This window comes from Sphaerodactylus townsendi, linkage group LG01, assembly GCF_021028975.2.
Source record: "Sphaerodactylus townsendi isolate TG3544 linkage group LG01, MPM_Stown_v2.3, whole genome shotgun sequence".
In the NCBI taxonomy this organism is placed as follows: domain Eukaryota; kingdom Metazoa; phylum Chordata; class Lepidosauria; order Squamata; family Sphaerodactylidae; genus Sphaerodactylus; species Sphaerodactylus townsendi.
The window spans coordinates 62,450,964-62,477,316 of record NC_059425.1 but is presented as its reverse complement, the minus strand read 5'-3'; the positions used below and the strand labels follow the sequence as shown (position 1 = coordinate 62,477,316).

At 43.1% G+C, this 26,353-nt stretch overlaps 1 protein-coding gene across 3 annotated transcripts; it reads left to right on the top strand.

Moving 5' to 3' along the window:
• The first annotated feature begins 1,204 nt into the window (after positions 1-1,204).
• On the top strand, positions 1,205-23,972 carry TLR5 (toll like receptor 5). 3 transcript variants are annotated; one of them, XM_048503338.1, is made up of 2 exons: positions 1,205-1,270; positions 19,669-23,972. In XM_048503338.1, exon 2 carries the CDS (start codon positions 19,678-19,680, stop codon positions 22,255-22,257), a length of 2,580 nt encoding a protein of 859 aa, XP_048359295.1. In that variant the 5' UTR covers positions 1,205-1,270; positions 19,669-19,677; the 3' UTR covers positions 22,258-23,972. The 3 variants fall into 3 exon arrangements, with proteins under 3 accessions (XP_048359295.1, XP_048359214.1, XP_048359373.1); XM_048503257.1 differs by lacking the exon at positions 1,205-1,270 and adding an exon at positions 1,409-1,609; XM_048503416.1 differs by lacking the exon at positions 1,205-1,270 and adding an exon at positions 1,876-1,972.
• The last annotated feature ends 2,381 nt before the right edge of the window (positions 23,973-26,353 follow it).

Sequence of the window (26,353 nt, the reverse complement as noted above, 5' to 3'; positions counted from 1 at the left end):
CCCCCCCATGGGTGGCCACTGTGATGCTGGAATCCACACCCAAACAGCATCACTTTCAATGGTGTTCAAACTAGGGAGCCCAAATTCTCCTTTTAAATCCACCTTAAAGCGAGAAACTGGGGTCCCCAGTTAAAACAACATTGAAAGTGATGCTGTTTGGGGGTGGATTCTCCTCCACCCTGAAACAGCATCACATTCAATGTTTAAACTGGGGACCTCAGATTCTCCCTTTAAATCCATGCCGAAGGGGGTGGATTTAAAAGGAGCTTCTGGGGAAATTTGGGGGGTGCCTGCTGTCAGGGGTGCAATTGTTATGCTAGCAGCACCAAACTTTCAGGATATAATTAAGAGACTATCCTGATGATACCACCCAGGTTTGGTGAGGTTTGGTTCAGGGGGTTCAAAGTTATGGACCCTCAAAGGTCCATTGGAAACAATGGTGGATGGGGCACCCCCTTTGAGAGTCCATAACTTTGGACCCCCTGAACCAAACCTCACCAAACCTGGGCAGTATCATCAGGAGAGTCTCCTAAAGATACCCTGAAAGTTTGGTGCTGCTAGCCTAAAACTGCACCCCCTGCAGACAAAAAACAGAAAACCTTAAAAATACAAAAAAACACGAAGCGGGGGCAGAGCTTTGTACATGTAATGGGGGGGTTGAACCCGAGACCCCCCCCTTACCACGTCCTTGGTGGCAACTGAAGAGAGGAGAATTTAGACAGGGACTTAACCTAGAAATATTAGCAGACCAGAGGCATACTGTTTGAAGCAGTCTTTTTCTCCAGGGAACTGATCTTTGTAGGCTGGCAATCAGGTGTCTTTCCTGGGTTTGGCGGTATGATCCAGTGTAGACCGCCGTAAGTCTAATAGCTGCCAACGTTCTTTTGGAGATGCATTGATTTCAGTGATACTTATTTTCACGTAGGTAAACAGATTGCAGCGGTATGCATATGGAACTCAGAAGAAGTCAATCCCGTTACCCTTTGAGGTTTCCATCTAATTGAGCCTGCCTAGGCTTTCAGTATCAAAATGATACTGCTAATCTAGGATCTTGAAATCTACACCTCGCTATAGATGCATTCGCGGATTATTAGTTGCGACCGGAAAACAACAGCGCATCATTATGACACACCTTAGTCTGGAAAAGTTCCTCAAATGATTGCTGTTAAACGAAAGGACGATCCTTTTGCCTCTGCAACGAGGGACTGCCCTTGCTTTCCAACCGGGCTAATCTGCACATTTCCTGTCAGGATTACAGCTGCGAGGCCCGGTAATGCTGGGGAGAGTGGGGGCGGATCTGGAGAAACTACAGAACAACTCCGCGTAAAAGTGACTTTGTAACGCTAGGGGAGGAGGAGCGGGCGGTGCGCTGTTACTCCGTGTTTGCAAGTGCTAGAAAACGGCGGGCGTAGATGGGGCGTCGCACCCAAAGTCGGAAGGCTTTTGCCTTGCTGGCTGCGTGTGCCTTTCTCCTCGGGGTCCACTAGGCTGAGGCGCGGGACGGGTGAGAGGCGGCTGTCCGCAAGCCACTTTTGCAGGCCGTCCCGTCGGGTTTCCTGCTGAGCATTGCCTTAGGACGTGGCAGACCCCGCGTTGATGCTCCTCGAAGGTATAGCGATAGGGGCTGTGGTCAGGGAGTGGGTGGGGAGAACTTTACAGCTGTCGGGTTTGCGATTTCGATGGGGTAGTGATCGTTGAAGCAGGCATTCTCTTGGTGCCACAGACCTCCTCTTGAGGCCATGGCCGCATCCTTTAGCTTTTAGACTCTGCTATTCCGGGAAAAAGGCTAGGAAGGCTCAACGAAATGACTATTCTCTGGTTGGATGGGGACAGAATAGAAACCCTGCTCCAGATGGGCCATGACACCAATCACAGAACATGGGTAGCGTTTTTCTTAGGCAAGGACCAGCTGAAGAAAAGAAAGGAAAGAAAGTGCCTGTTTTTTATCTGGGAGCATGACTGCCTGGTCTAAGTAAGTGAGTTTCTGTATACTTGACTCATGGAACTTCCGCTTTTAAAATGACATTCTGTAGTATTGGCAAATCATGGGGTGAGCTTGAGGTTAGCAAATATTCTTTAAGAAAAGTGCTTTGTCACACAGTTTGAGACCACAAAGCGGAACAGTGGCATTAGTTTAAACTGCATATTTCTGGGACAGTAGATTGCAGTTTGGTGGTTGTTAAATACCATATACGCTGTTGCCCTTCCATGCCATCTTTTATTACAATGGGTGAAGACCTGATATTTGTACTTGGTAGCTTCATCTAAAACCTTAATGTTGTGGCTTCCATTACAATAAATGTTTGCCTTTGTGACAACTATGTGATGACCCCCCCCCCCGCCCCGCCCAGTGGTGGCCATTGTAGTACCCCAGTCCACCATCTGGGAATCACTGGCCTTATAGGCTTCAGGCTTCTCTAATGCAGTTTTAAGGGAAATGAGGTGATGATGTTTTGTCATGTGACTGTTCCCTTGTTGTTATTTACTCTTAGACCCGCCATGTATTGTCAGTCCAATTAGAGTTCATGATAATATTATATGTACGATGTGATTAATAAATGGCATTGTTCCAGCCCAAACATTCCTATTTTCTGTGAATGGCTTATCAGAATAGGAAAACTGTTGCCATTCTTGATTCTCATTGAAATGTTATTTCAAGAGGTTTATGTTGTTAATTGTGATAAATACCTATTGGAGGATACATCACCAGTTCCTCTATTGACATTCTGTTTAGGGAAAGATACTTTATTGCAAGTCATACATCAGTTACCATAGCCTGAACCAAAAGTAATGCTTGAACTGTACAGAAAAAAATTATGGTAGTATACAAAATTACAGATGAGTAATACCTTTTTATTAGGACTAAATAAAATATCACCAAAGTTCTCCAGAACTCTTCATCTGTTCAGTAACAAAAAGTAGGGAGTGATGAAGAAACCTCTAGCTTGCTGTTTGTAGAATCTTCAGTTAAAGGGTGAATTGTAGAGTTTGATTACATGGGTGCTGAATAGGTTTCAAGATATTATTCCCAGTAGTTTTTGGTGTTAGCCAAAACAAATCCTCCCCTTCCCCGATTATAGTCCATCTGATGGACAATTTGGGGGGACTTGAAAGCTTGCTGAATTTTTGGGATATATTGGTTACTCCTAATAAAAGATAACATGCAGCTATTGTGTTTGACAACTTTCTGTGGAATAGCATAGCTACCTGTCATCTCTGAAAAAAATTGCAGTTGTTCCTTATGATGAGCAAGTTCGGTTAATTGATACAAACAGAATGAATAATGTAAAAGGCAGGGGTTCTGTTAGTTTTTAACGTGACTGACTTGTTGGCTGATTGTGACAAATCACAATGTGCTGCAGTTTGCCAGGCATGAAATAAATTACCTTATTGTATTCTGAAAGATCTGGTGGGAAAAAGATCTTACAGGTGCGTGTACCATCAATGAAAACATCAATTCAGTGTGTCATGGTAGTGCAAAAAGGCATTATTATTATTATATTAAATTATTATTATATTAAATTTATAACCCACCCTCCCCTTAAGGGATTATTAAAAAGGGGATTGAAAATAGAGTATCATGCAGACTTAAATAGATCTTTGCCTGAATTCAGAATAGTGTGTGTATTTCTAGTTACCCCATCAGAAAAAAATGTTACTTTAGAGGAGGGATGCAGAAAAGTTAAAAATTGTCATGGACATGGAGCTTAAAGTATTTGGGATCTGTTAGTGAAAGTGATGATCCAGAACAGACAAAAAATTTTTTTTCATACAGCACACAATTAAGTTATTGAATTTATTGACACGCAATGTGGTAATGGCTTGGCCGCTATTTTATTGTGTTTATTTTCCCCTGTGCCCCACCAAGACAGCTTCACTCATCAGAGCAGACTCTTCTGCAGGTGTCAGCCCACAAATGGGTAAAATAAACAATTGCCTGTACTTGTGCCTTCTCAATTGTGGCCCCCACCTGATAGAATGGATCCCTGATGTGGTCCTAGTCTCCTGGCTTTCTATAAACTATACAAAGCTGAATTATTTAAGGGGCTTTTCTACACAAGCAGTACTTGTTGTGCTGTACGAAATGGTACACAGAGTTACTTGGATAAATTAGTAGGGATGATGGTGTATACTACTGTGTGTAGTAAATTAAAACGAGGATCCTCCTGTGTAATTTTTGTATTATTTAATGTGTCACATTAATACTTAAGCTTTGCTTCAGTTCTACTTTTAGACGTCTGGGTTGATTGTACAACCCTCATTCAATGTTTCATTTATTGGAGATCCAATCCTGTCAATTATACTCACTTATTCTGTGTAATCTGCCTTGAGTCCAAGTGATAAATGTGGACTATAAATAAGGTTACATAAATTGAGGGAATATGGCTATTGACCAGGACATCTAAGGAAACCACCAGGTTCTGAAAAAAGGATAGTTGGTGTTGACCTGTGTGTGTGAGTAGAGTTATAGAATTTGAGGGAAAATATGATATTTGGAAAAAAACAGAAGTTTGAAATATAATTCTGACTTTTCTAGCAAACCTAAATTTTCAATAGAACAACATAAAGTGCATTCTCTGTAGCTTAATTGCGATGAAAAATTGTGCCATTTAGTTATATTTATGAAATTTAGAAGTGTATATATATACACACGTATTATACACAGAACATAGAAACATAGTGTCTGATGGAAGCTCCAGGATCATTTAATACAAATCTGATAAATAAACTGATAAACTATCTCCCTATCCAATCCCTAGTGACCTCAGAAGATGGCAAAAACCCACCAGGATACCTAGCCGATCTGGCCTGGAAGAAAATTGCTTCTTGACTACAATGTGGTGGTTGGCATTGCCCTAGGCTTAACAACCTACACACACACACACACACACACACACAGAGAGAGAGAGAGAGAGAGAGAGAGAGAGAGAGAGAGAGAGAGAGAGAGAGACCATCACCTCTTGAGGAAACCTGTGCCACTGAGAAACCACTCTAACTTTTGGGAAATTCTTCCCAATGTTTAAATGAAAACTCTTTGATTTAATTTTAACCTGTTACTCTTGGTCTGTCCTTCTGGAGCAACAGAAAACAACTCTACACTAGGGATGTGCATCCAGATATAGCTGAGCTGAACCCAGCCCCCCCTCCCCCATTCGGCTTTTTGGGGGAGTTCAACCAAATTTTAAAAAGTGCTATCCTGATAGAGTTGAATATCTGAAGCCCCTTCCCAAAAAGCCAAAAAATATTTTGATTTTTGGCTATTCCCATGGCCCAGGTAGCAGATCTGAGTGCAGGAATCAGCTCAGCCAATTCTCCCCCGCTGTCTCTGAAGCCCAAGTGGGCTTCCTAGCTGCCCCACCACCTCTTGGGCTTCAGAGGTGATGGGGCAGCCAGTAGAGCTACGTGCCAGGGTTGGCTCAGCAGACTTCAGATGTGGCAGGGGAGGCAGAAGAGCTGAATGGGGGGTGGCTTTGCCAATCCCTGCACTCACCTCTGTGGCTCGGAATTGTTTGGGCTCAGGTTACCTCAAAAATGTTGGGGGGGAAATGGAAAACAGATTCCTCTGTGTGGTGCTCATATCCCTTTAACTTCTGCTTAGGTCAGGACTCCTTAAAAAAATATCAATATTGTGGATGTAAAAGTGTTAGTGGCAAAGGAAGTCAGTACCACAGTGGCAGAAAGCCTGTGTACTGGCTGGAGAGAGGTAAGGTTGTCATAGGATCCAAGCCCACCTAGCAAAGCACAGAGCTCATTCTAGGCGGTGCCTCACAGAAGGTGTGTAGAAGCATCTACTCTCCCTGAGTGGTCTCTCTTGCAAGTATCTTGATTTGCTTAGGGGGGGGGTCCAATTAATTCTATGGGGTGCGTGTACTGTTTCCTACCTTCACCATAATTGAGTTTTCTTGTAGGCAATTAGAAAAATATTTGTAGGAGAAGAGAACATGTGGGAAAGTGTAGCTTATGCACCCAGTTGAATGTGGCAAAAGCAGAAGAAACACAGATTTACCTTAGGTGTGTGCTACAACATTAGGAATTAATGCTTTTAAAGCAAAATCAGAAACAGCGGAAATAAGATAAATATGCTGAATTGAGCTGAACTCATTGAGTCACATTTTTAGTATGAGGTAAAATAGAAATTGCAGACTTCAAAAACATGATTGTTTTAAGTAGGATTAGCCGTAGACCTCTACTTGTCTATTTTGCAATAGTTCTTGAGGGTAATTGCTTAATTTATCATTCTCACAGTGTTTAGTGTTTAAAGTGGCCTAATCTATCATAAGGCTAAATTTGTTAAAACACATGAAAATTTAATGTAGTATTTAGAAAAGTGCAGCTGTTGTCAAGTCTGTTTTCATTAAAGTGTAAAGAAAAAAACCTAGATCCCACTCATGGTTAAGGACAACGGAGAGTGATCTTAACTGGTTTTTCAACTTATTACTGAGAGGAAACATCCTTGCATTTCGTAGGGGAGAAGTGTAAATTTGTTTCTTTTGGTTCCCATATGGCACATTTAAAGATCTACTTCCTAGTATTGTTAACATGTTTATATATAAAAAGACATTTTCTCAGCCAGAACAGTTGGTCCTTTGGAAACAGCAATTAAATAAAGGTCTGTTATCTTTAAAAGTGTTGTTCAGCTCCCTATTGCTGAGATTTTTATTTTCCAAGAATTAATTTCTGGTTCGAAATGGTTAACACAGATCCGTCTTATTTTCAAAGCTTGAGGTGATCTCCAGTGGCCTCTTGCCTTGGAAAGCAAGGTACTTTGTGAATTTCATGTTTTTGTGTGTTGAATTTGGGCCAATGTCCTTGATATAATTTGATCTGGAGTGTGTAAACTTGGAGATAAAAATGAAATTCTGCATCCATGTAATTAAATTCTCTGTCAAAAAAAGCTCAATTCTGCAACCAATTCAGAAATGTAAGAAAAGAGTTACCTTGGCACCCGGCCCTTGGAGACCAAGAGGCAAGCAAAAGAGAATATGTGTAAATGTTTACAGAATAAATTGTTTGGGGCAAAAAATGCTCCAACTGAAGTTAATCAGGACACATTTGCTGTCTTAGAAGGGCAATTTGGCATTGGGAGTTGCTTATGGTGCAGCCCCAGTGGTGGGATTCAGCAGGTTCGCACCACTTTGGCAGAACCGGTTGTTAAAATGGTGCTTGTAAACAACCAGTTGTTAAATTATTTGAATCCCACCACAGGAACCGGTTGTTAAATTATTTGAATCCCACCAATCCCATCTTCCACCCCACATTGTTGTACTGCTAAAAAAACATTAGTTAACAGCTGAATCAGATGGCTCATTTACAAACATCCCATGAGGTTAAAGGGAATAAGCTTCACGCAGACATTGCCAGCACAAGTGTGTCTTCTCAACCATGAGGGCTAGAAAATTTGCTCTGATTATGGAACACTTAGAAAGCTACATTCTGCACCCAGTATTTTGTGAGGGTTTTGTGCTTCTGTGCTTATCTTGTATGCCTACTACGGCCTTGAGAATGCTGTAGTTCAGCAGCTTTATGGGGAGACGGTCCCTGGTAGAGCACCCAGTTTTCTTGAAAATAGGTCCAAATTTAATCCCTGATCTTGGGGATCTTTGGTAGCAGGTTTTGGGGAACTCCCTTCTCTGACAGAAAGGCACTGCAAGTCAGAATAAACTATAATAAACTAGTGGGAATATAAGTTTGACTTATTTTAATGGACATTGTAGAATTCATTCAGTTCTAACCATATGAATATGTGTCCTTTAATAATAGGTATGTAATGAGCACACTTTAGAATAACTATTCTAGCACCTATGTTTCTTGGAAATAATTTCAGATCATTGTCCTTGGATCATTATCTTCTCTTTCAGCAAGCCAGAGAAAACTAATATCTTGTTTTTAGCTATGAAGTGGGGGGTTTTCCCCAAAAATGGCCAGAAATAGGATTGTATCCCCAGTGTGGTGCAGTGGTTAGAGTATCAGGCATGATCTGGGAGACTAGGTTCAAATCCCCACTGGAGCTATGGAAGCTCACTGGGTGACCTTTGGATAATCACACACTCTCAGCCTGAGCTACCTCACAGGGTTGTTGTGAGGATAAAATGGCAGAGAATGATGTAAGCCTCTGGGAAGAAAGGCAAAATACAAATGTAGTGATTAAATAAATCAGACTTCATGGGAAAACATTAGCATGTGTGAATTTGATTTCCATTAAATGGGAAGCATTTAAAGAGTTTTCCCTTTTAAGTACCAGCATATGTTTTCATCCACATTGCACTGAATGTGTGTCTTTTCTTCCCTTTTCAGTACCCCAGTTTTGATGTGGTCGGTTCTCATTTCACCTGCGGGGTTGGGGTGGGGGGAGGTCCATAAGGCTATATTGCTTTGTTGTTTGATTTTAGTTTAGCTAGCTTCTCTTTACCACTTGCAAACCAAATGTTCTCTCCTCTGTTTTAACAATTGTACAACCCATATTGGAAAAAGTTCACTATCATCTGGTAAGAAATGGACTTTAGACGCTGGTCATTAAAGAAGGCCAATTTAGATTTAATCAACAAGTGTGTGTTAAACTGAATTTATTTGCATCACTCCATGGGTCTATGGGTCCTGAAGATCAGAAATGCCCCTTTCCCTCTATGGAGATTTCTAGAGGCTCCTCCTAGAATGCTGGTCTATGACTGTGAGTGGAGTTGCTTTGCTGCAGCATTGGCAGTCGGTCATACTTGGTATACAAGCTGTTTCTTAGAAGTGCACTTCCTCTGAAGAGCATTCAATTTCTCATGGCTAGAGCATGCTCCCACAAAGCAAGAACCAACTTTCAACTTCAACTGACCTTTATTAGGCATATCAGCAAAAATACAGGACAGAGCGGGTGTTGAAACAGGACATAAAACTGGACAAAGCATGTAAGGTTGGTAAAGAAGAGGTGATCAAGCTTCCATTATGTCTTTGACTCGAGCACTTCTAATAAAAATTCAGCGGTTTTTCCAGTTATCCTGCCGTCGTTATTCAGCAAGTGAATGCTCCAAACAACTCTTTTTATTCCCTAGAGCTGGGACAAGTAGGGAGAGTCTAGGTAACGCATACCTCAGGCAAGAAAACATAATATGCTCGAGGGCCTCAACAGTATCGTGACAATCTGAACATGTTCTATCTTGAAGTGTCGGCCCTTAAGAACAGCAGAGGGGAATGCATTACATCTAGCTTGAGTGATGATCCATCTCTGCCTGGGCTCTGACAGTTGGGATAGAAATTTAGCTGTGAGGCTAATTTCAGGATAGATTCCAAAGTGCAAGGGAGAGCAAGATGTCCTGGCTGCACTCAGCAGCAACTGGTATTCCTGGTCCAGTTACCTTCCCAAGCAGGAACCTGTTTCAACATGTAGTCACTGGTGGCAAGTCTGCCTGCTGCTTTCTCCCCCCTCCCCCCCCCTCAGTTCTGACCTCATACTGCTTTGGTTTATAGCTGATTTCTGTATGCATTTCTTTTGTGCTGTTACAAAACACTGCTGTCTCCCCCACCCCGCATTTTTACCGCTTCTTTTGAGACTGCTTTTACCCCAGTCTTTTTCTGGAAGCTGGTTATGAGCAACCTTTTTCCTCATGTCAGTTTTCCTTGTCCCACCCACCTCCGGGCCCACCATTCAATGACATGGACTATAGTTACCATTAAACCTCTCCTGCTCTTCCTCTTTCCTGCCCTTAGGACATGTGGGTGACCTTTGGATAATTACACACTCTCAGCCTGAGCTACCTCACAGGGTTGTTGTGAGGATAACATGGCAGAATTTTTTAAAGCAATGGCACTAAAATATCAATATGCTTATGTACTACTGTAAAGATAGATCAAGCAGGTTCTTTGAATTCCCAGCTTTCATTTTTTTAAAAAAAAGATAAGTAGCTTCTCCCCACTCCACAAAGATATAAGAAAAAGGGTTGCTCTCTCTCTCTCTCTCTCTCTCTCTCTCTCTCTCTCTCTCTCTATCTATCTATCTATCTATCTATCTATCTATCTATCTATCTATCTCATCTCATCTCATCTCATCTAATTTTGTTTGTAGGCTGTACTTGCCCTTGTGAGCTCAGGGCAGCTTCCAACATGAAATAAATACAGTAAAATTAAACACAGTATGTCCATAACAATCTAAAACTGTCTATAGCAGTACATTCAGGTGGCGATAAAAACTCTAGTAAGCTAAAATAAATTTGCTATCAGCATAAAACTGGAAAATAAGGGACGAGGAGAAGGGCAGGAGAAAGGGAGACTGCTAGATGGTAAAACCATTGCTTCCTCAAACATCAGCCTGATGAAAACAGCTCAGTCTTGCAGCCCCTGTGGAATTGCATCAAGTTCCACAGAGCCCAGGACTCATCTGACAGAGCACTCCGCCAGGCTGGGGCCTGGACTGAAATCACCATTGCCCTGATTGAGGCCAGCCAGATAGCTTATGGGAGGGGGATCACCAACAGATTGTTGTTAGTTGATCATAACTTTCTCTACAGGGCACGTACTCGGTGAGGCAGTTCTGCAGGTAACAATGGCCTCAGACGTATCGACAGAAAATGGACCCCGGGGCCAGAACTGAGTCTTCCGGGGGGGGCTCCATGGGCAGCCTCCTCTACCTTCTCACATTTGCCTCTATTTTATCCTCACAATGATCCTGTAAGGTAGCTGAGGCCACGAGTGCGTCTGACTGGCCCAAGGTCTGGCAGGGAGCTTTGGCAGCAGAGCCGGGGTCAGCACGCCAATCACCTCCCCCCCTTTAGTTTCTGTGCTGCGGGGTTAGAGATCCCCACTGCATTCCACCCCCCACCAAATGCTGGCGGCCCTCCATGGTGGAGGAGGGGGGTCACAAGGGACTTCGCTCACTCGCCCCGCAGAGCCCTGACCTCTATTCCTCCCTAGGCTAACCAAAGCCTATCTCTTCAAGGAAGGTTCTAGATCAGGGGTAGGGAAGTCTCTTTGAGCTCTCCAGATGTTTACAAGAACTACAGAATTCCCCATCAGCCTGGGGGGGGGGGTGGGGGGGGGGGGGGGTGGGGGGGGGGGGGGGTGGGGGGGGGGGGGGGTGGGGGGGGGGGGGGGTGGGGGGGGGGGGGGGTGGGGGGGGGGGGGGGTGGGGGGGGGGGGGGGTGGGGGGGGGGGGGGGTGGGGGGGGGGGGGGGTGGGGGGGGGGGGGGGTGGGGGGGGGGGGGGGTGGGGGGGGGGGGGGGTGGGGGGGGGGGGGGGTGGGGGGGGGGGGGGGTGGGGGGGGGGGGGGGTGGGGGGGGGGGGGGGTGGGGGGGGGGGGGGGTGGGGGGGGGGGGGGGTGGGGGGGGGGGGGGGTGGGGGGGGGGGGGGGTGGGGGGGGGGGGGGGTGGGGGGGGGGGGGGGTGGGGGGGGGGGGGGGTGGGGGGTACCAGCACATGATGGCCATGCTGACAGAGGCTGATGGGAATTGTAGTTCCTGAACATCTGGAGAGCCGCAGGTTCCCTACCCCTGTTCTAGATACTTAAAAAAAAGGAAGGTGGGAATTTAGAGCACCTGATTGATCTATCCTCTGTAACTGTGAGAAGGAGAAAGCACTACCTGGAAGGATTTTGACTCACTGCACCTCCACTCACAGTAAAAACTGGTTTTTGTGTAACGTTGTTGCCCATGTGTACCTGTGGTTTATCCTTTGCTTGGAAAACCTTGACTGAGAAAGAATTTCAACACTGGTGGTATATCCTCAGGTACAGATTTCATTCTCTTGTTGTTGCTGAAGGAATGAAAGGTGGAACTGGGGGAAACAGAGGACAGACACTCCTGCTCTAACATACTTTGCACTTTATTTTTCTGGGGGAATAAAACTGATGTTGCCTGTGGTGCAAAGTGCTGAGTTCCAATTTTGGACTTTGTCAAACTTGTTCCTATTGTAAATAGTGTGTGTGAATTTTTCAGGATGAGTAAACAGCATGTTCCTCTTCTTTTAATTAATTCAGCACTGCTGTTTTTTGGTATCACAGGAATGTTGTCACCCACTTCTACATCTATATTGGTAATTGGTGGAATTAGCGGGGAGAGATATTAGCTCCGCTATCTGTGAGTTTCGAAGTGGAGAAAATACCTATACTGACTGGTGGGTTCACAGCACTATGTCATGTAGCGATCAAGTTGTGAAGGCATAAATTAAATAACTTTAAAACTGATTAAAATGATAAAATTGATTAAAACAATTTATCAGTTTAAAGGCATTTAGACTTACCCAGCAGTTAAAACACACAGGACCAGTGAACTGACAGTCAGGTCTGTGTGGCAAGGAGAAGTTGTATGTAGGTATTTGCCAGCCCCAAAGTATTGTTTATTGTGCTTCCTCTCCTCCTCCCCTGGGACACTGGGACATTTGTGCTGTGAACTACACTAGTTCTATAGGTCCTGTCCATCAGTTGCTTGCCACAGTTTGCTGTTTGAAATATGGGGTTCTGTAGCATGAATGGGCTGAAGCTTTTCTAGCATTAACTGTCGGAAGCAGGGTTACTATTTACGATTCTCTTGGGGAATTGTGGCAGTTTCAAAAGCACAACGGCGAGTATGGAGCCAACCCACACTGCTCACTACCAAACTGAAGTGGGGAGATATTTTATGCCATGGTGAGAACAGGGGATTCTGCACTCTCAGAAGGTCAGTGCAACTGAAAGGATCTTCTTGGGGAATCTTGGCAATACATGGGAAATTTGATGGGCATATACTGGTGACTATCCTTTCCAGAAGAAATGAGACAGTTGCCCTGGCAAACCGACTGAATCCTGAGCAAAAGGGAAAAGGGAGGGAAAATATGAGCTCATCAGATGCCCACAGTTGCCTTCAGGTCTTGCCTTCAATGTTTCCTTCAGGTCTTAGATCATATCTGCACCAGAAGGGTAAAAAAATATGACATTTGTAGTAGGCCACTATTTTGTTTGTGTAATATTGTTTGTTACTTGTTTCTGGAAAAAATGAAATCTGGTTTGATAGATCCATTCTTAAACTTCACCCCCCCACCCCCGATCTATTGAAACTCTGTTGTAGTGTTTCAAAATATGTTACCATTTCCTAGTAATTAAGAAAAAATAGACAAATTGTTTGTTCAGCAGAAATCTGCAGTGCTGGCAGCCTTTATGTACGCTACAACAATTTAGTTATTTGGTATCAATACCTCATGAAATTGAATGGTTTGTTGATTACTGGCTGAGGTCCCAGGTTTCCTTTTTATCTCTATGAATTGGATTTATGGAATGGTTTGCAGGGATTAGGCAGTACACATTCAAGTTTGAAAACTATTATGCGGAAGCATATAGAAAGTTTTTTTGCTGGTCTTCAGCCATTTTTTTCCAGCTGTAATCATAATATATGGGTATAATAATATAATATAATATAATATATCATAATATAATATGGGTATATTGGTGAAAATAGCAGAGTTTACCTAGTCATGGAAGCATGATATCGAGTGCCCTAATATCAGTCCTTCCAAGAAGAAAAATTGCAAAAAAGTAAAACTTGCATTTATTTAAGTCGATTCTGATCACATTTTGTTGCAGTTGAAAGAAAGACAGAAATCCTAATCTAAAGAATACACTTCCCTATACAAGTGGTCAACTATTCTGGCATCATGTGAGTACAAGTGTGGAATATTTGCTTCCACAGGAGAGATCTGTAGAAGCATCTGACTTGAAGCAGGTCCATGTGGAAAAGTGTGACAAAGAGCAATGGCTACTAAGAGGGAAGGAGGAGGGGTCAGAGGGCCTCTCTCAGGTACAGATAAGGAGAGGAACATCCCACCAAGAGATAACATACTCTTAGAGACATATATCACCTCCAGTGTCCAGGCTTGCTGAGTCACTCTCCCTCATATACATTGATAAGAAGTACTGGCCCCATATGTCCCACGTCGGTCCCTGCGCTCTGCGGTCATCCCCGCCCCCTCTATGATGCGGCTGGCCTCCACCAGGGCCAGGGCTTTTATGGCCTTCTCCCTCCAGCTGTCCGGGCCCTGCGGGACCTTAATGAGTTCCGCAGGGCCTGTAAGACTGAGCTATTCCACCGGGCCTTTGGGGAGACCAGCTGCTGATGTGGGTGCCCAAAACATTCTGAGAAACACTCTGAGACCCACTGTCCCTCTTTCTAAGAAGAGTTTTAATAGCTGGATGCCATCTATTTTAAATCTGAATTAGTTTTGATAATTGAATGCTGCATTTTAAGTTTTAATTTAACTTTGTATTTTGTTTTTATGGTTTGTTGATGTTGTACACCGCCCTGAGCCCTTCGGGGGAGGGCGGTATAAAAATGAAATAATAAATAAATAAAATAAAATAAATAAAACTTCTACATTGAGCATGTGATTGACTATGCCAAACTTGGGAACACCAATTTAAAAGCTATGCAAATGGACAACTTCTAGCTGGCAAGTATCCCATTGACAAAATGTTCTGTATTTAAGAGTTGCCATTTTAAGGACATGTTTAAAGATGGCAGAGCTCTGTGTAGAGAATTACTTACATAAAGCTGTTGTTGTTGTTGTCACTTTGGGTTTTCCAGGTCAGGGGTGTTTCTAAAATGCTTTTTATTAACTTTCCTTAAACCTCAGTGCATGACAAAGGAACATTGTCTAATTGTAGGTACTTTCATGTTTATCTCCCAGCCCCTTATTATCGATACTGTTAGTTGTGTCATTAATTCCTGAGAATTTAAGTGACATTCCTTCCAAAGTCCTGTATATCCACATTAGGGATGCACATTTGGTATTGCTGAGCCAACATGCCCCCCCACCATTTTACTGGTATGTTTTTTATATTTTTTTCTGCTGAATACACATTGGAGAATCCCCCTTTATATAGCTGGTTATTAGAAATTGCACATTAGCAACAGTGATGGGGCTCCAAGGGTTGCCCTTTTTCACCATTGAGGATTTCCCAAGCAAAATGAGGAAGAGAAAAGAGGTAGTTCTTCTCACAGGCAAATAGGATTGCATATTAGGAAGAGCTGAACTCTTGCTTAATCAGTAGTTGACAGTAGTTCTTTCATAGGCCATTTATGTACTTGTAGTCTGCTCTGCAATGAGTATACATTACATTCAGGTCAAATTCTCAATTGTGCACATGTTTTTCCTACTCCCAAAGTCACTGTACCACAGATGAGAGAATCCACGAGGTTTCCAAAAGTGGAGAAAGAATAACCTTTTCCCTTGCCTTTGCAGGGAAATGAAAAAAGATGGCATGCGTTACTTTCTGGTGGGGAGGAGAGCCAAGCCAGAACCTCTGCTCCTGGTTTGCTCAGCTCTCCTCCCTGTCTGGAGTTGGAGGCGAGGGGGGCAGTGTGAGAAGGTGAGAGAGAGCAGCCACCTGGGGGTCGCAGAAAACTTGGGGGCAAGGCACCTGGCTCCCCAAGGGCTCTGAAAGTCCTTTTGCTTTTAGCACCCCGGAGCATCTGGGTGGAAAGGCGGAATTAGTTGTTTAAGTATTTGAATCCCAGGGCAGCATCAGATGGCCAGGCAAATACGTTGGCCGGGAACAAAACTCAACTTGGGACACTTTGCAGCAGGACACTTTCCCTACCGGCTTTCATGAGGAAACCTCGCTGCCGAGAAACTCTTTTAGGCGTGCTGCAAGTAGTAAGTGCACAAAGGTACTTTTCTGTCAGATCCTTCTGAGCATGAGCAAAGAGCATAAAAGCAGGCCTGTGATGCATCTGAACTTTATTACACTGAGATATTTCTGTAATATGCTTCTGCTATTGCTCTGGAGGGCGGCTGCTGCTGCTGCTGCTGCCTGTAAATGGATCTGGACTGGAACCTGAGGCTGCTCCTGCCAGCCTGAAGAAGATCCTTGCCTGATTTAAGAATATTAGTTTAAAAATTATTAGTTTTTTAAAGATTGTTCTGTGGTTCTGGGAATGGGTTGTGGTGGGGGGAGGGGGCTGGAAAGACCTATTATTTTCTCCTGTGTGGTTTCTGTGATTCTGCTGTTGTGTTGCATTCTGTTGTGGGTTTTTTCCTATTTTTTGGGGCCTGGAGGGGCTCTGCTTAGTTTTTTTAAAAAATACTTCTTAACTTTAGGATTTTCAAGCTTAGCAGTGCCATACTGTGCAGTTTTTTCCTTTTGTTTTTGGGTCTGGGGGGAGGAGGGCTTTGCTTGCTTAGTTTGCATTCTGGTTTATTTGTACATTTCTCCTCTTTGGCTTTACCTTACTTTATTGTTAAAAGGCTTGTAATCTGCTTTTGTGTTGGGGATTTTGGATCTGTCCTTTCAGTTGCCTTTCTATAGATTGCCTTGTGTTGCCTGGCAAACCCATAGCAAGACTGGGGGTAAGACATTTCTAAATGCTCTACCAGTCATGTCTTGGCATCATAGACTAAGATGGATGCTAATCTTAATCTTAATTCATGCACTTTGATACTAAGAGAGGTTTGGCCTGACACATGCTTCTCCCTCACAACTCAGGTATGTTTAGCAGCAAATAATGCCTTCCCTGAAGACTCAGCCACTTGAATCTGGATAACAACAGTGCAGCCTTGAGAAGGCACACCTGTCCTTAGCCTCACAAAGAACATGCAAATGCTCCACAACCTGAGTCTTTTTCAAACCAGAGAGATCACCTGAATCCTTTCTTCCAAATGTTAATTTAATCTTAATCCTCCTGTCCAACTGTTAAAGAACCATCAACTTTCCAAAGTTTCTTCGTTTAACAATCAACTTTCCAAAGTTTCTTCATTTAGGCTGATTCTGACTTAGAATGCCCCTGGTTCCAATATCATCAGTGCAGTCCAGACTTAATCAGAAGTTGAGTGCTCCCAGGTTTGAACCTTATCAAGCTTTTTTCCATAGCATTGTTCCTGCCTGGGAACAGAACTCTGCTTTGTTTCTGGAAAATAGCCCTCTTATCATAGCCAGAGGGTTAACTTTTCCTATAAATTTATTTATTTGTTTGTTTGTTTGTTTGTTTATTAATTATTGCATTTATAAACCGCCCCATCTCCTAAGGGCTCTGGGCGGTGGACATCAAGTATTACAAACAATATAGCAATAACAATAACATTTAAAATCATTAACATCATTAAAATATATAAAATTACAGTGCTCTGTATGAACCATATGGCGTCCAGCATTAAAACTATCAGTAAAAAACCCCTCCCAGAGAGGGGGACGGTATAGGTGTCACGGACTCCCAGAATGATAAAGGGAGGGAACAGGAGGGGCGCACACAATCAGCGGCCGGCCTCCCCAAAGGCCCGGTGGAATAACTCAGTCTTACAGGCCCTGCGGAACTCTCCAAGGTCCCGCAGGGCCCGGACAGTTGGTGGAAGAGTGTTCCACCAGGCCGGGGCCGGGGCCATAAAGGCCCTGGCCCGGGTGGAGGCCAGCCGTATCATTGAGGGGCCGGGGACCACCAGTAAATTGGCCTCTGCTGAACGCAGAGGCCATGTAGGGACATATGGGGCAAGGCGGTCCCGAAGGTATGAGGGCCCCAGGCAGCGCAAAGCCTTAAAGGTTAATACCCATACCTTGCGGATGATCCAGAACTCTACTGGAAGCCAATGCAGCTGGCACAGTACAGGCTGAATATGGTTGCGATAGGCACCTCCTGTGAGTAAGTGCGCTGCTGCATGCTGAACCAGCTTCAGCTTCCGGATCAGGTGCAAGGGTAGGCCGGCGTAGAGCGAATAACAATGGTCTAACCTGGAGGTGACCGTTGCATGGGAAAGGAAGGGGGCCAGCCGTCGGGCCTGACAGAGATGGAAAAACGCAACTCGGGTTGTATGGGCCACCTGGGACTCCATCAAAAGAGACGAATCCAGGTGGACCCCCAGGCTGCGAACAGAGGGGGCCGGTGCCAATGAGGCCCCCTCCCACACCAGTGGCTGAAAATCCCCAACCTCCCCTTCATGTCTCAGCCAGAGGATCTCTTTCTTCGATGGGTTTAGTTTTAACCTGCTCTGTTGCAACCAACCAGCGACCGCCTCCAAATAATGCTGTAGAGCTGCAGAAGTGATGAAATTGACTCCCCCCTCCATCCAGCTTAGAGATAGGCTGGAGTGTCATAAATAGCCCCCCCTCCAAAAGGCATGTCTCTTTGTACTTGGATGTCTTTCTTTTGCCTGTGAGCAGTGCTAGCCACTCTCTCTCATTTACCTGTGGACTTTGTCCCACCTTTAGATCTTGCTTCATTGTTGCCTGATGTTGTTCTTATGTAAATAGTGCTGGTGCTTAGTCTTTCCTTTCTGGACTTCTCCTAGATCAGTAAATATCACCCTCCCCTTGATGGACTCCTCTATTCCCATCTATCGTTCATCTGTTTCTAAATCCTAGGCTTCGTAAAACTCTGCGTGAATGTTTGCAGAATTGCTTGTGTATTCTTATTATTTTTAATTCTTTAATAAAATTGTAAACTTATTCTAAATTTGGGGGGGGGGGTGTTATGTAGATTTCTAAGGGAAGCAGCCTCTGTAAAATTTCGGTGTAGATTCCTGCCCAGCCTCTTTGCATTGCAAAGTCTGTTTCTGTGCTAATTCCCCAAACTAAAAGGAAAGAGACTTGGGTAACACATGGTTCTGGGCAAAAAAATAAAAATCCTGCTGGGATTCTCTGGTTTGTCGGGCCTGCAAAAGTTCCCCCTCCCCCAGTTTTTCTTTGGTTAGATTACCTGGTTTTATATTTGTTCATTTGGGCTTGCCACATTGGCTTGTGGTTGTGCTGGGATTCCTGAATTACGCATTGGTCTGTTGGGCTCGTTGTTGGTTGTTTTATGGGACACTTTGACCTTGCTACAGGCATGCCTCTTTGTTTTTACCCTGGGGATTCTTTCCCCATTGGGGACAATTGAAGATGGATGAGGCACATTGTTTGGGAGCCCATAGAATTAAACTCCTTGGCCCAGTTTTCTTCAAACATGGCATTTCTTCTGTGGACAAGCACCAGCAGCTGTGGGGCAAATTTGGTACCCCTAGCTTCAAAAACAGCCCCCACCTTCTTGGATAAGTTCCTCATGGAGCAAAATATTATCAGATTCCCAAATAAAAACTGGTTCCGCATACCATAGCAGTATGTAAATCCTGAAAAACTGGAAATACCAATTTTTTTCAGCTCCAGTAAACCAGAATCTGGAAAAACCTGGGAGGTTTTAATGCCCAGCTCTAATTCACATTGTTTTCAGCTTTGTCCTCCCCCTGTCATGTTGGCTTGTAATGATTTTTAGAGCTTCCAAAACAACTGTCATGAAAAATTTTCCGACAATGAATACCATTTCTCACCTGGTGAGGAAGAATAGGAGATGCTTTGCCTCCTTTGTTGCCATTTTCTTCACTGGACCCCTGTCTGGAGATTGACACAACAAGGTTATTTGGAGAGGCAGTGATTGGTCCAGGGAATTCTCATAGTTTTGTGACAGAGTGGGAATAATTTGTAGCTACTATTAGATATAATTGCTAAATGAAACCTCTATGGTCAGAGGCAGGTACACCTTTGATTACTGAAATCTGCAGACGAGCAGGGCAGAGGGACATCACTTATATACTTCACCTGTGAATTTTCAGAAATATGTAAGAGGCTGTTGTTGAGAACAAGGTTGGCTCTAGGAAGATATTTGTCTGTTCTTGCAATACAGTACTTGTATCTAGCTCAAGTCACCCCCTACCTGTGTGAAAGTGCAAGAGCCATTTTAACCATTGTTTTCCCTTTCTACAGGGCAAAGGCATGATGCTGTATCACCTGATACTTCTTGCTGGAATATTTCTTGTACGCCAAGAGATACTTGCAGTTCCCAGGTGTTCAGTGGAAAGAAGCATTGCATACTATAACACGTGCCATCTCACTCATGTTCCTTCTGTCCCCGAAGATGTTGTTACACTCTTCCTAAACTTCAATTTCATCCAGGAAGTAAATGTCAGCTCCTTCCCATTGCTGGAAAGACTGGAAAACTTGTTCCTTGGCAATCAGTTGGTTTCCTCTGTAACCATAGGGAAGGAGGCTTTTAGAAATTTGCCAAAACTTGTGCAGTTGGACTTGGGTTACAATAAAAAGATTCATCTGGACCCAGATGCTTTTGTGGGCTTACTGAACTTGCGTATACTTAGGTTGTTTTATAATAAATTTACAGAGTCCATTCTGGAAGGATATTACTTTCAAGATTTGATCTCTTTGGAATATCTGGATCTTGCTTTTAATGATATCACTCGACTTCATCCTCACCCTTTATTTTTCAACTTGACATCCTTGAAGATTTTGGACTTTACATTAAACCAAATTGGAATCATATGTGAAGGAGATCTTGAGAGCTTTCAAGGAAAAGATTTCAGATTGTTAAAACTTGCTTCTAATCGATTGTATAATAGAAATTCAGTAGACTGGCAAAGTTGTGGTAATCCCTTCAAGAATATTAGGTTTGAAACACTGGACATCAGTGGTAATGGCTGGGATATTGCTATAGTAGAGCAATTCTTTAAAGCTATTCAGGGAGTGCCAATTCAGTTTTTGATGCTCTCTTCTCACACCATGGGAGCTTCATTTGGTTTTAGTAACCTCAAGGATCCAGACAGTGATACATTTGCTGGTCTTGCTGTGACAGGCCTTCGTTTACTTGATATTTCACATGGCTTTATTTTCTCTCTCAAGTCATATGTATTTCAGTATCTTCATTCTCTGGAGGTGCTTGATCTTAACAACAATAAAATTAATCAGATCCAGAAAGCAGCATTTTTTGGTCTCAGGAGCCTGAATTCTCTAAACCTGTCATATAATCTACTTGGTGAACTGCTAGATGACACTTTCAAAGGACTTGAAAATGTAACTTCTATAGATTTGCAACATAATCATATTGGTGTGATTGATCGGGCCCCATTCAAATATTTGCTAAAACTTCAGTCACTGGATCTCAGAGACAATGCCCTAAAAACTATAGACTCACTCCCACCAAATCTCTTCAGTGCTCTATTAAGTGGCAACAAACTAGAATCTAAAATAGATGCTATAAATGCTTCCTTCCTTGAATTGGGAGAAAACAGGTTGGAAGATCTGAGTTACCTCTATAAACTTCTCCAATTTCCAGTTTTGCAGTATGCAATTTTAAGATACAACCGTTTATCTTTTTGCTCCAAATACAATAATACTATACCTGAAAACAATCAATTAAGCTACTTGGATCTGGGCAACAATATGTTAAGGCTTATATGGGAGAGCATGTTATGCTTGGATGTATTCAAGGCACTTTCCAGGCTTGAAGTCCTCCATCTCAATAATAACTATCTTAGTTTCCTTCCAGAGAACATCTTTAGTGGCCTCGTATCACTGAAGAGACTTAACTTGGCTTCTAACCTGTTGACTTACATTTCTCATGGTACCTTCCCTAAGACCTTGAAGACACTTTACTTATCATCAAACCAGCTGCTTTATCCAGATCCTGAACTCTTTACCACTCTTGACTATTTGGATCTCACCTTTAACAGATTTTACTGTGACTGTTCTTTAAGCAGCCTGATCATGTGGCTGAACCAAACTAATGTCTCTATAGCTGGATCACCAAATGAAATGTTTTGTTTTGGTCCCCCAGTTCTAGCAGGTGTTTCCCTTTATGCACTTTCTATAGATAATTGTGATGAAGACAAGATGTTGGAGACTGTACAGTTTGCACTCTTTATTTTTACCTGTGTTACCATGATAGTGTTCTTAGTGGTGATGGTGGTCTTAACACACTTCAGAGGGACTTGTTTTGTATGGTATAAGACTGTAAGAAGAATAGTGTTCAAGGATCCTCAACCACAGTTGGATGGAAAGATACATAGATATGATGCCTACCTATGCTACAGCAGCACAGACTTTGAGTGGGTCCAAAAATCTTTGATAGAGCATCTTGATACCCAATACTCTGACAAAAACAGATTTACCCTCTGTTTTGAACATAGAGATTTCCTGCCGGGTGAGAATCATATAGACAACATTCGTGATGCCATTTGGAACAGTAAAAAGACTATTTGTGTTGTCACAAGGCAGTTCCTCAAAGACGGCTGGTGTGTGGAAGCCTTTAACTTTGCTCAGAGTAGATTTTTTAATGATTTGAAGGATGTCCTCATTGTGGTGGTAGCAGGATCACTTTCTCAGTATCAGCTACTGAAATACCAGCCAATTAGAGTCTTTATGCAAAGGGGCCACTACTTGAGGTGGCCTGAAGATGACCAAGATGTGGAGTGGTTTTTGAACACACTCTCACATCAAATATTGAAGGAGAAGACAGCTAAGAAATCCAAGATGCTAGAACTGCAAACTATAACTGGGCATTAATTGGCTGGTTTAGCTATACCAACTGTTCTTCAAAGAAAATGCCAGTTCTTCAGACACATTGAGTTGGATTCAGTGATCTGTCGGCAGATATGGATTTTTGCCATCTCCCCCACTGTCAATTCACATCAGTCAGCACCTTCTGACACTATAATGATGATTCCTGGGGTTGTGGGAAACATATTGATTCACAGCCGCATGGGTAATGGGGCTGCAATTTTAAAAAAGGGGGTGGAGTAACCCCATCCTCACTCTACTACAGTGACAGCTCCATCAGTGTTAGGAGGAGGGCCATTTTACTGATCTCCATTCTCTGTTGTAATCCTTGTGATCTGCCTGACTATTAACCCGCATGGATCACACAACCCCCAGAATCAACTTCCTCAGGGTTGGAAGGGACTGCTGGCAGCAGGGGAACATGCCAAACAGCTGTGCTCCTTCCACTTATAACTCCAGCGGTTTCTACCCATTTAGCCCTAGTCTTTCTCCATGAGCAAGGCAAACCATGCCTTGAAATAGTTTTATATGAGCATTTTCGTGATCCTTAGTCTTTCTTCTTCACTGCTGGATATCAAGCTGAATGTCCAGCTCTTGATTGATGGATGTGATTTCAGTCATCCTGAAGAAGTCTGTGTGCTGCACTGAAGAGACATTCTGAATTTACTTAATTAACAGGGCATCAGTCTTTGTAATGGGTGTGATGAATATAAACTCTTGCTTTTAAGATTTTCTAAGTTGAAAAGCAATTCCATTACTTCTCATATAGACTTGAAAACTTGTTACAAATGTTATAGCGCTGTTTCTAACCTTTGCAATTTCAGAGATTGTATTGGAACACTTATTCCATGTTTCAGCATGCCCTTTTTAGTATACAGCCCAGTTGGTTTCCTCTGCTTATGCTTATTGTCTTCTCATTATAAATTTTATTTTTTAAAAAAAGAAAAAACCCTGCCACAGGTAGCATTTTTTAATTTCCTGGAAGACTAGTAAATAAAAACTGCAAAGTGTGATATTACTACTTTTTAAAATATTAGGACCAACTATGTCATCACAAATTCTAAGCAAGCTACTACTGTGACAACTTTGCTAGTCCTGATAAAACCACACTGCATTGTTGTCTGTGTGTGTGTTTGTGTGTATATGTGTGTGTGTGATTTTTTTTCCCTAAAGGGTTAACACGTTAATTATTGTGTTGTCTATTTGGGCAACTACAATAACAACTGTATGTAAACTATCTCAAAGGCATCAACATCATAGTGAGGTAAACTAAATTCTGTACCCCCTACTGCATTTTTTTTCATTTTGATTGGATCCTGCCTACTTTCCTGTTAAAGAGGAACTTTTCTGTTAAAGCCCTTCTTAACTATTGAAAAGAATGAGGGATTCTCAAATACCTGCTGGTTCAGTTCACATTCTGTTTGTCAGTCACAAGCAGGGAGTTTTGACTGAACAGGTCAACTATTTCTTGTGTTGGGTAGTCAAGGTACAGTGCAATTGGCTGTTTCATACATGCACTGATTGGGGTTCTAGCCTCCCCCCTACCCATAGACCTTCATGTGCTGCTTATCGCTTGGCTACCAATCATATGAATAAACAGTGAGCAAGTTAATCTGTCAGTGATTTTAAATAAAAGCTCTATTTTTTCAAAAGCCTTATCTTCTGATGTTTGCTTATGCCTATGGTGCTGAGTTTATTTCACACACATGTTTTTGCCTAACCTTGTGAATGTTTTACTGCTATCCTGGTGATATTTAATTACCTGACTAACTATTCATGAACCTTGGGAAAAATCTACTATGCAGCCACAAAGCTGCAGATTCAAATGTTATATTTTAAAATCCATAAAAATACAGTATCAGGCAACCAAAGTATCAATAGGCAAACTGTCTTGAACAACAAATTCAAAAGCTAGTTCCTAGTAGCTAATGTATATTTTAACGTTTTTATATTTCTTAATTATTCCAGTCAACGATTGTTAGAAGAAATATATCTTGTATTAGAAAAGGACAGGGCAGTCATTGAATGCACTGAAACCTTTGTTGATATATCCTTTATCCTCTAGATGGTGCTGTAGGATTTTAAACGTACTGCTAAATTCTTAGCAGGCACTTGTGTTAAGACAGTTCTCTGTTTTCCTTTTTGTTATTTAGTGCCAAATTACGGTACTAAGTGTAAGGGAAAGTTAGCCACTGTTGAAACTCTTTACTGAGAGCTAGAATCATAGAGTTGGAAGGGCCATCTAGTCCAACCCCTGCTCAATGCAGGATCAGTCTAGAGCAGGGGTAGGGAACCTGCGGCTCTCCAGATGTTCAGGAACTACAATTCCCATCAGCCCCTACCAGTATGGCCAATTGGCCATGCTGACAGAGGCTGATGGGAATTGTAGTTCCTGAACATCTGGAGAGCCGCAGGTTCCCTACCCCTGGTCTAGAGCATCCCTGACAAGTATTTGTCCATCCATTCTAATGTCACTGGGGTGCTGTGTGGTTTCCGGGCTGTATGGCCGTGTTCTAGCAGCATTCTCTCATGACATTTCGTCTGCATCTGTGGCTGGCATCTTTAGAGGATCAGATCTATACTTTATTCATGAAATCTTCCCCATCCTTGATCTCATGGAGAGTAGTAATCCTTTCCTCCAGGCTCCAAATCTTCTCCTCTGAGAGTCCTGTCAACTTACACTTCTGACAAGTGAAGTCCATTTTGTCCTCAGGGAGAAAAACAAACATGGGGCACTCTTTGGAGGTCACTGGAAGTGGTCCGTGAGCATTCTTCATCACCTTCCAAGTAGATTTGTCCACCCTAGAAATGCCTTAGATTGTTGATTTAAGTTAAAACTTAACAGATCTGACCAAATGTCTACATAAGCCAAAAGAGGTAACAAGCACAACAATGTGAAAACTTCTTAATTACTTATATGATCCCAGGCTAAGAGTCACAGGGCAAGCATCCATTAGCTCTCCCCCTTCGGCTCACGGTAAAGGCTTACAGCTCTGGCAAGGAGAAGTCTTACATTTCAAAGGCTCACAGTCCCCATCTGTCAGCAATCACAACAACAATAAAGGGCGGGGTCAGCAATCAACCCCAGGCAAGCAGGCCATCTTCATTCAGTCAGAAACCCTTCTCCAGCAGGCTCCAAGCACCCGCTCACACTGGCCTCTCATACAGCAACCTCAGTTAATGCTCCCCACCAATTAAAAAAAGGCAAAATTAGCTCTGCAAGTTGTATACTTTGCAGGGATAACTTTCTAAACTGTAATTCCAGGAAGGTTGGAAGGTTGCCCCTTGGCTTCTAGCTGTTTAGGTAGACAAATGGGGCTGGTGGCAGCTACCAAAGCAATCAGGGACTAGCCTGGCCTTACCCTTGAAATATGAAAGAAGAATGTGCTGTTAGATCACAGCCAGATCATGATAACCTCTTCCACGTGGTGTTCCAGGCATCAGATGAACAGAGGCTGTTTGCCATTGCTGTGAGCAGTCAAATCCCACCTCCCATTAAAGAGCTTCATGGAGGCCAGGGGGTCTCCAAGACGGATACCAGAGCAAGGCACTACTCCCACAACATCAATGCCCCTCAGAATTTTTGGGATCTGTCTTTGGGATCCATCAGCCTGGACAGGAAGGAGGTTTCAGCTGCCCTTTCCTCTGGCCTCAAATTGTGCCTAGCTTAACAGTGGGGCTGGCTAAACCTCATTGTGCCACTCTAAGGCGATTTAACCAGCACTAAACTGCATTGTGTCATCCTAAGGTGATTTTACCCTTTCTGCACCCATTCTTCCAATCAAGCAGTATTCAGGGCACACTTTTGGGACCTAAAGACCCATCAAGCCTCTCCTACCCCTTTAGCCAAACCTCAAATCAATTTGTTGTTCTCTAGCTTTCCTGCCAAAATACTTCATACTGCTCAGAGCTCACCTTAGGGTATCAAAACTGGTCCTTTGGGCCCGATAATGTGTGTATCTTGGATCTGTACACTCAACCCCACTGGTTTGCTTCTGGAAACAGTGGGCATTTTTCCCCTCAGTGCTGCTTTGCTCGACATCCCTTCAAAACTGACAACTACTACCCTTCTCTAAAAGCTATCCAACCTCCTCCCTTTTCT